Here is a 9,588-nt window from a genome sequence, read left to right on the forward strand (position 1 = left end):
GGTTTCCACACTGCCAGTAAAGAATAACTTACATCACTCTGGAGGTCGTACACTTTCCTGGCTTGTACAACATCGTTCTGGTCCGGCAGACAGGTCCACCGATGCAGAGGGTGCTTGTAATCAATGTCGCTGACCAGCTCCTGACATTTCTTGGCCAACACGATTCCCAGCATGTCCACTGGGCTACTGAAGTGTGTCTTTGACTTCTCAAAGGCTTTCTTGTACTCCCTGTCACTCTGGATCTTGGCCACGTGCATCGACCACACCATCTTCGGATCATCCTCTATGTTACGGGCCCCTATGTGGTGGCCAAGCTGCTTTCGGTACGCAGTTTTGTATTGGTACTAATTGAATGCAGAAACAACAATTGTCACCTCTTTTCAAGCTACAATTTAAATTTCTCTGTTGGTAATATAGTGGTTAACACTTACGTATGAAATATATTTAATTTTTTTGTGTGTATTTTTCCAACATTTTTGGTGTTTTTATTGCATGTCCAGAAGATATTAACTGATTTTTTTAATAGTTATATACTATCTCATTGTAAATTTTTGTATTTAATTTAATTAACTTTACACCATTAAGAATTACACAACCTCGGGGGGTGGGTAGCAATATAAGACTTAAAATTTTAGACATCTGCTCCTTTTAAAAAACATCTTTATCCAAAAGTGTGCGCCAGCTCTATGCCCCACTATTATTTTCACTCTGTAAGACTTACTTCACTAGCTATGTCTCTGGATGCCTTTGCTGACTTGAGGGGTATAGCATCGGGAGGAAGATCATAACCTTTCCTCTTCAGCTCTTCATATCCTAATTTGTAATGTTTCTGTTGGAGAAGGATTCAAAGTAATTATTGCAAATAAAGCTCTCTAGAGAGTATGATATTTCAAACACAGTTTCATTCATAGAATTAAATTCCATGGCTTGCTTTTAGTAATGTGTATTTTGTAACTGATGATAAAAAATGTTTAAAAATTACTATCTCTATGTTTTCTGATTAACTCATTCAAGATCAAAATTTTCTTTTACTTAACATATTAATCTGAATGATTCATAGAGTCTTCTACATAGGTGAATAATAAAACCCCATGATTCTCTACACCCAATTTCAATTGCAATTATTTTTGTTTTCTTGGGTTCTTATGATAGAGCTGCTAACATTTCTTTACCTTTGCATGTAGTCTATATTTGTTCCATTATAGGCAGGAATTTGATGTAAATTACATAATCCTACGTAATTCTAAAGAGGCAATTCAATATAATCAGGCATTTTAAGAAGAACGACAGGCTTACTAAAAAGTACTGAACACATATCTACAATATTAATAAGATCAGTAGGATGAAAGAGAAAACTGCTAACCTGTGGTGAATATTTTCTTGGTATTTTTTATATTCTAGCAACTCTGCTTCCACTTTATATTTTAGCAATTCCACTCAGGCTTCCCAGTACATGACAGTTTTCACATGAAAAGATCACAGGTGTGCTTACAGCTGTTTGAATTGCAGAATTACTCTACTGCATTTTAAACTAAAGCCACAATGGGTAATTCCAAATTCTATGAAAGAAACATTGTAGAGACACACTTACATCGCTTGTGTTAATTAAGTTTGATTTAGCCAGCAAAATTTCAGGAGTATCAGGCATGATGTGAACCTGAGTCTTGTCCTTGTCCCAAGCTTCTCTATACAGTATCTGAAAAGAGACACAAACAAAAATACCTTGTCTGATAAAAGGCTCACATGCATAGCAGTAAATTCACTTTACCTTTTCTCTATAATAGCAAAGCAAAGATGTACTATGCAAGCATGAGCGATGTAAACAACGCAAGATATTAAAATAAAATAATACAACAAATTCTTACTGAAATACCACCTTTTTTTTTCTTTACTTCCATGAAATGTCAAGAAAACAGCATTACGACAATACATTTACCTACTACATAGTAAAGGGCCTTATTTGCAGTTATTACTGAATAAGTTATACAGCACTAAAGACTTTAATCTTTTGAACAAGGCCTAGTACTTCTTGACAACTGAGCAGTAAGGCACTGATTGCAAACATCTGATATTTGTATATTTTAAGCACATGTTCTGATATGGAGATCTTTTTAATGAATGTATACTAACGTATTCATTTATTGAATCACATGTTCAGTCTCTAGAGGCAACTTACATCACTTCTATTTTTGGCGTTAGATTTTGCTAAAATTATATCCATGGCATCTGGGATACTTGTGAACTTAATAGTGTCTGGGTGCTGCCGGTACTTCTTTTCACTCAGTATTTCAGAAGCTTTCTTGTTCTTTTCAGATTCCAAAGATCCCAAAGGACTCCATCCAAGGCCTCTGAGCCATTGTAGATCTGACTTATACAGATTCTGTCAAGGAAAAAATTCAAAACCATAGCAGATTATTTCCCTGTTCATTTATTAAACCGTATTAAAAGACTAGCTGGTATTTCAGCTTCAGTCTGTTCTATACTGACATCAAAAGAGAGTTATTAAAGATACTTTTCAATAAGCAGTAAATATGTAACAAAAAAATAAATTAGGTAAATCCAGAGGAAGCTTACATCACTCTGTAGTTCGTAGACCCTCTTTGCCTGGGTGACATCATTCTGGTCTGGCAGACAAGTCCAGCGGTGTAGCATGTGTTTGTAGTCTATATCACTAACCAGTTCCTGACATTTCTTAGCCAGAAGGAAGCCTAACATATCCACGGGCATATTAAACTTTGTCTTCCACTTTTCAAAATCTTTCTTGTACTCCCTCTCGCTCTGCATCTTAGCTACTTGCATAGACCACATCATCTTAGGATCATCCTGTAAGCTGCGGAATCCAATGTGATGTCCCTGCTGCTTGCGGTAACCTTCTTTGTACTTGTACTAAAATTACAAAGGTTGCATTATTGAAATTACAGGAAGAAACAGAAAATGGTAAAATATATAAGCAAAATATCAATATAGCCACTCAGTTCAATATTTCTCATTACCAATTGTCCTGCAAGAAATAAGCAACTTGTTATGGCACCTCATGTAAAGGTTTAGTAGCCCCTTGGTTAATGTGCATCACTTGGTGACAGTGAATGCTCTCCCTGGGAATGAACAGAGTCCCTGGGGAGAAAGACTGCGTGGCTATAAGAATGGTCTCCTGTGCCATCTGATTCATATAGTCATACTGTTCAAAACTCCCAAAGGATGACATAACGAAATATTTTGATGAATAAAATAAATAGCAATGAAAAATGCAGATGCTTAAGCATTGGAAACATTTCCTAATGATTAATAAAATCTCTTCCATAAATGCAGGAGTTGTATTCATACCAAGTGATGATAACAGCAATACACGTGTCACCACGTCTATTTCAGAGTTGTAAAGAGGATTTCTCAGTACAGGCACTGGGATCAGCTAATTGGACCAAATTTGCTGCTGCTCTGAAAACGTAACATCCAAAAGAGCAGACAAATCCTAACTTTGTATGACTAGCCACTTCATGGATGGACCACAATCTTTGGAATTGTCAAGATGCCAGAGCAACCCTTCTTAAATTGTTTTCTTCACTGACAAGAACAGATCAGGAAAGAGTTTTGTCAGCAATTTTGCTTTTTACTCCAAGCCACACCTTAGCAGAGAGGTGTATCTGGATCTAGTGCGACTCTGTAGGTTATAGCATCTAGATAAAGCGCATGTCATATTGAACTAGAAACGTTGCTTACGTCACTTGCAATGTCCCTTGAAGCTTTAGCAGCTTTGACTGAAATGGCTTCAGGTGTGAGGTCATAGCCTTTCTTTATCATTTCCTCCCAGCCAAGCTTGTACAGTTTCTAAAATTGAAAGCAATATTAATTAAAAAGTCTTAGTAACACGTATGTCACCTTCTATTTAGATATGCTAATGATCCATATTTCCAAATTCTGGTCACCTCACAGGCTTCAGTTACGAGAGAAGGGCTACTAAAATGGGAACTGAGAAATGGGGAACTGATAAGCAAGGAACACACGTCTTCCAAGTCTTAGGCCAGTGATTAAATAGTTTTTCTTTACTGCAGCAGCTTCCTACTATAGCTTGTCTTGGGGATTTGAAACATATCTGGGGAATTTGAAATATATACATCTGGGATAACTGAAAACTTTTCAATTGGCTTAACAAAATTTTAATTAATAAGGCTGTAATGTAGCCATTTAATAGTCAATTCAGTTTGTGCACAGTTGATTTTACGTACCAGCACTTGCAAGTCAAAGATTTGCCTCTGAGCAATCATGCAAAGCAAAACCTAGTATTTTATACTGGCACAATTGTCACTTTCTCATATTTGAAAGCTGATAGAAAAGTTAGAATCACTGCATGTATTTCTCTTCCCATATGCTAAGTTAAAAATATATACAATTAACTTGTAATTTTATAGTAAAGAATTTTTAACATGATTGATTTCTATGGTAAGCATAGCGTATGGACTATGCATATCTAGATTTCAAAAACAGGACTTATATTTTCCATATATTATAATGTAATTTAGGCTGTTGCTTTGCTAGCCTGAAGAAGGTACTTATTGCTACTCTGGAAATATTACTCACACAAAAATTCTTGCCTCTGTTCTAAATCCCCCATTCCGTTTCTTCTAATTTATACAAATTAATTACTTCTTTTGAAATGGGAGGCACCTTTAAATTTGAAGAAAGTAGATATTAATTTAAAATGTAATAGGAAGTATTAAAAAACTCTACCTGACTGTAGTTCGCCTTGTTCTGTTTTGCTTGTAGAATATCTGGTGTATCTGGCATCACATGAACTTGAATTTTATCCTTCTCCCAAGCTTGAGTATAAGCATGCTATTGAAAAAGTAACATCAGATGTGTTAATTTAAATGACAAAGGATGGCTTTCACCCTTCCATTGGCACACTTTGGATATGGATGGGTAAAAAGATTAAGGTGCTGACTTAGATTTATTTTACTACGTAATGACCTAATCCAGAATCAGCTGAATTAGGATCCAGTCTTGCTTCTAATGAAGCCCAACTATCAAGATTTTCAGGGCCAGTAATTTCTATACAAGAATGAGAAGAATAGAGGTTGGAGAGGTAGCAATGAGAAAAATGAGAAAAGATTTATTTAACCAATGCTTTTTATCAGTAACTGAGTATTTCATTAAGAAAAAAAAATGAAAAAAGAGGAACCTGTAAGTGACAGTTGTTTTTCCCAGGGAAACACTGCTACATAAAGGTGGTGACAGAGACTTACAGACTGTTTCTTGAAATGGATTATATGTGAATGTCTGCCTAATTTTCCCCATAAATACTCACTTTGTTCATTATATTTGCATTCTGCTTTGCAAGGACCATGTCCATGGCATCATTCTGTTTTGTAAAGGGGAACATGCTGGGATGCTGGCGGTATTTCTGATCACTTGCAATTTCTGTGGCTTTCCTAGATTTCTCCACATCCAGAGAACCAGCAGGACTCCAACCGACACCCTTGAACCACTCATTGTAATCCTGCTTGTACTCATTCTGCCAAACAGAACACAAAAGGAAAGTTCACAATCTATAAATGGCTCATACAAAATAATTCTGTTGTTTCCAAAACACAGCCATAATGAAAAAACAGGGAAAAAAAAGTCACAGCTGTGAATGACAGAAAGAAAACAGAAACTTACATCACTTTGTATCTGATTCATGTTTCTGTACAGTTCTAAACTCATTGCATCTGGCAGAAGCATATAGTTGTGAATCAGTCGTTTGTAGTTAGTATTGGTTACACGATCTTGTGCCTCCTTAGCTGCCACAATGCTGAGTGTATCAGAAGGCGTTTGGTAATGTGTCTTGCTCATCTCATAAGCTTTCTTGTATTCACGATCAGACTGCATCTTAGCCACTTGCATATAATGGACAAGTTTGGGATCATCCTGAAGGCTGCGGAAGCCTACAAGTTTTCCCTTGTCTTGTTCATAACCTAATTTGTATTTGTACTGTAAAGAGAACAGAGACAGAGACTTTAATTCTACTTCATGTGTTTAATAAGCAATATCTATCTTGTAAGGAAAAAAACCCCAAAACTTAGATTAAAATAAGATTTTTACATTGCAAAGCATATAGAGGTGGTAGCTTTGTCCACCAACTCTTGGGGTGTACTCTAAAGCAAAACAGATGCCTAGCATCCCTTTTAAAAGCAGTATATTTAAAATATTCTCTTAGTAAATGAAATTCCCTTACAATAGTTTATTCTGCTCCTGCATAAGGTTCAATGTAACCCAGGGTTCAATTGCTGTCTAATCTCATTATAAATGACACAATGAAAATATGACACATACTGACAGAAAGCAAAAGGCAAAGGAACACATAAGATCTAGTTTGCTGAAGACAGTTCTTTGGAAAAAGTGCACTTTTTATTCTTTTCACACTGTAGTTTAGAGATAGCTCATCTTAGAGCTAATATGGGTATCATAAACACTAGAACCAGGGTACATTAACCCACACAGTTCTCTGTTATTATTGCTATCCTGCGTCCAATATTTGGCTTAGGTAACTATTTTCATGGTAGTCTGCACCATACTCAGAATACTTGAGTTCATATCTAAAGACTAACCATAAAATCAAAGATCTCATCATTACTTCCATTAGGTTAACTTATTCAAATGATTAAAAAATTCAAGACACTTCCCAAGACCTTTTGCATTTGTTTGTTCAATAAAACCAATGGTTCAAATTCTTAACTCCTTCCTCAATCTCTAATCAACCCTGGACAATGAACTACACAGACCAGATATCAATTCCTTTTTCCTTCACTGCTTACTGCTTCGAGATAACTCAGAATGGATGTATCTTCCCCTCAGACTTAGAGCAGTGACAGAGCAAATTGACTTTGCAGTGGCTGCAACATCCCCTATATTGTAAAAAAAAAATAATGGTGGGCTAAATAACATGTCCTTAGCCCTAACTTCACCACTCTCTCAGGCTGGATTTGCCCCTGCCATAGCAATTCTCTGATACACAAAGGATTTCAGAATGGTCCTGATCCCAGAAGCTTGTATTCTCTGCACCAAGAAATTTACTGGGACTTTCACCAAAGGAATAAAGATAACTGTACCACAGCAGTGAAAATAATTTAAGTCCGTATCTGTTCTTTTCAAATATTTCTAAGAACGATCCCTGAACGTTCTGTCTAAACTACAAAGATACAACATACTTTTATAAAGTATTCAAGCACCATCACACTGAGGAATGAACTCCCTTATTTTTTTTTTCTGAGTCCCTCATATATCTCCTTACCTTTCTAATACAGAAATTGTTCTTTAACCCTGTTAGAAAATGTATTAGAATATATATACAATCTGTCAGAATTATTTACAAGCAAGACAATAAAAAGACTTCATATAATAGGCATATAAAATTGAATTGTGTCAAGAAATGAATGTTTTACAATATCTGAAATGAATAATTTTTTGTTTCAGGAACTTACATCACTAGCAATATCCCTAGAAGCTTTGGCAGCTTTAATAGGGATAGCATCAGCTCTGAGATCATACCCTTTCTTCCTAGATTCTTCAAATGAAAGTCTGTACATTTTCTGTGAAAATAAAAGAAAAATCCTTTAAAAAAGCAAAACACACCACACTTACTTAAATAAAACTCTATTCATTTTGTACGATAACTTGAAACACAGACTATTCATATGTTTAACACCCCTTGCACAGTTGTTTAGGGCACTCAGGCACACAGAGAGATGCATACTCCTTCAAAATTAACTCCAATCCTAGTATTGATACGTCAATGCAGCTGGACTGCACTATCATTAGTAACAATAACCTATGACAAAAGTGGAAGAAATTGCATGTTTCCCACACGCACAAATATTGGTGAAAAGTTACATCTGTAAGGATGTCAGCTTTTAAAAAAAGGAGATAAATATGTCTATTTCTGTGCACATTAAAGATGTGCACAATCACAAACAATGCTTTATTTAGCATATGCAGATTTAACAACTGGCTACTGAAGAATTGTCTGTAATATCATCTGTTACCAAAAGAATAAGTTCAATCTGCAAGAAAGAATTTTGAATCCAGTAAAAAACTTCGTGCATGGGGAAATAAAACAATAAATACAGTAACAAACATAGATAGTACTCAAACTCGACTATTTTGTTAGTAACTATTATATTTTAATTACCTACATGAACACTTCATAATCTGACTATAAATACTATGGTGCTTTTTTTGGCAACTTTTGGTATTTAATTTTGGGGAAGGAAGCAGGGAAAAGGAAAATTAATAGCTTTTTGTGAAATTACTACAGGTTAGCAAAGTGAGAATTAGGGAGACTTTTGTATGCTGTCATCACACTTATTCCTAATTAAAAAAATAAGAAGAGCAATGTTTTAGTCTTACAAATAGTACTCACATCACTTAAATTAAATGCATTAACTTTTGCTAAAGCAATCTGTGGAATATCTGGTGTGATGTGAACTTTCTTTTTGTCTTCTTCCCATGCTTGTTTGTACTTATGCTGGAAGGATAGAAAAAAAGATATGTCAACATAACCAAAAAATTAAATAAAACAATTTAAAAGGATATTTCCTATCTGAAATATAAACTTTCTTTACAATGATGCAACTATTAACATGGTAAGAACATTTGTCTTTTTATTTTAGCACTTAAAAGCAGCGTGAATCAGGAATAGCTCTTATGAAGTTAATTGTGAGGCTGAAATAAAAATGGAAGAAATACCAATCTTGCTGGAGTATTTTATTACTTGTCTCTTGCCCAGCAATGTATTCAAGCATATTCAACAGCAGAAAACAATAGGTTTCAAAATGTACTGGGTCTGGCTGGGATGGAGTTAACCCTCTTCATAGCAGCTCGAACAGTGCTGTGTTTTAGATTTGTGACTAAAACAAAGCTGATAACACACTAATGTTTTAGCTATTGCTGAACAGTGTTTGCACAGTATCAAGGCCTTCTCTGTTTCTCTCTGCCCCCGCAGTGAATAGACTTGGGGGGGGCGCAAGAGGTTGGGAGGGGACATAACCAGGCAGATGAACCTAACTAACCAAAGATATACTCCATGACATATAATGTCATGCTCAGCAAATAAAAAGAGAGAGGAGGGGACTTAGGGAGGTTGGACATCTTTTGCTCAGGAACTGGCTGGGCATCAGTCTACCTGTGGGAGGTGGTGAGTGATTGCTTTTGCATCACTTGTTTTCTGTTTTCTTTCTCTCTTCTTTCACTTCTCCTTTGCTTATGAAACATTTTTTATCTTGACCCACAAGTTTTCTTGCTTTTATGCTGCCTTTCCTCTTCCCCCATCCCACCGAAGGGGAGGGGAGGAAGTGAGCGAGTGGCTGTGTGGTGCTCAGCTGCCTACTGGGATTAACCCACAACTAAAAGCCAAGTCAGAAGGTATTAAAAAAAAATTGTTAGAGGTGGAAGATGATAGTTTATCTCCTGGAAAATAAGTATCAGTTGAGAGAGGTAACAGAGCTTTACTTAGAGGAAATAGAGCTCAGGAAAGTGCGCATAAGATTCTGATGGTCCCTGTAACTACAGTGCACATGAACTCTAGACATTTCTGAAGAACACCAGCAGATTACA

At 35.9% G+C, this 9,588-nt stretch overlaps 1 protein-coding gene across 39 annotated transcripts in view; it reads right to left on the reverse strand.

Annotated features, from left to right (window-relative positions):
- Window positions 1–9,588, reverse strand: part of NEB (nebulin) — a 133,325-nt gene that overhangs the window by 90,769 nt on the left and 32,968 nt on the right. For 34 of the 39 annotated variants that reach the window (XM_009318966.1, XM_009318998.1, XM_009319005.1 and 31 more), the window contains 7 exons: window positions 8,396–8,500; window positions 7,458–7,565; window positions 5,656–5,967; window positions 5,303–5,509; window positions 4,726–4,830; window positions 3,718–3,825; window positions 2,575–2,886 (listed from right to left, as the gene is read on the reverse strand). The exons of 3 other annotated variants lie outside the window; for them this stretch is intronic. In XM_009318966.1, coding sequence (XP_009317241.1) covers window positions 2,575–2,886; window positions 3,718–3,825; window positions 4,726–4,830; window positions 5,303–5,509; window positions 5,656–5,967; window positions 7,458–7,565; window positions 8,396–8,500 — 1,257 coding nt within the window. Of the gene's footprint in view, window positions 1–11; window positions 345–721; window positions 830–1,591; window positions 1,697–2,176; window positions 2,381–2,574; window positions 2,887–3,717; window positions 3,826–4,725; window positions 4,831–5,302; window positions 5,510–5,655; window positions 5,968–7,457; window positions 7,566–8,395; window positions 8,501–9,588 lie in introns of all 39 variants that reach the window. 2 more of the 39 variants (XM_009319000.1, XM_009319004.1) reach the window with 2 other exon arrangements.

Source organism: Pygoscelis adeliae, unplaced genomic scaffold (assembly GCF_000699105.1).
Source record: "Pygoscelis adeliae isolate BGI_AS28 unplaced genomic scaffold, ASM69910v1 Scaffold222, whole genome shotgun sequence".
Taxonomy (NCBI): domain Eukaryota; kingdom Metazoa; phylum Chordata; class Aves; order Sphenisciformes; family Spheniscidae; genus Pygoscelis; species Pygoscelis adeliae.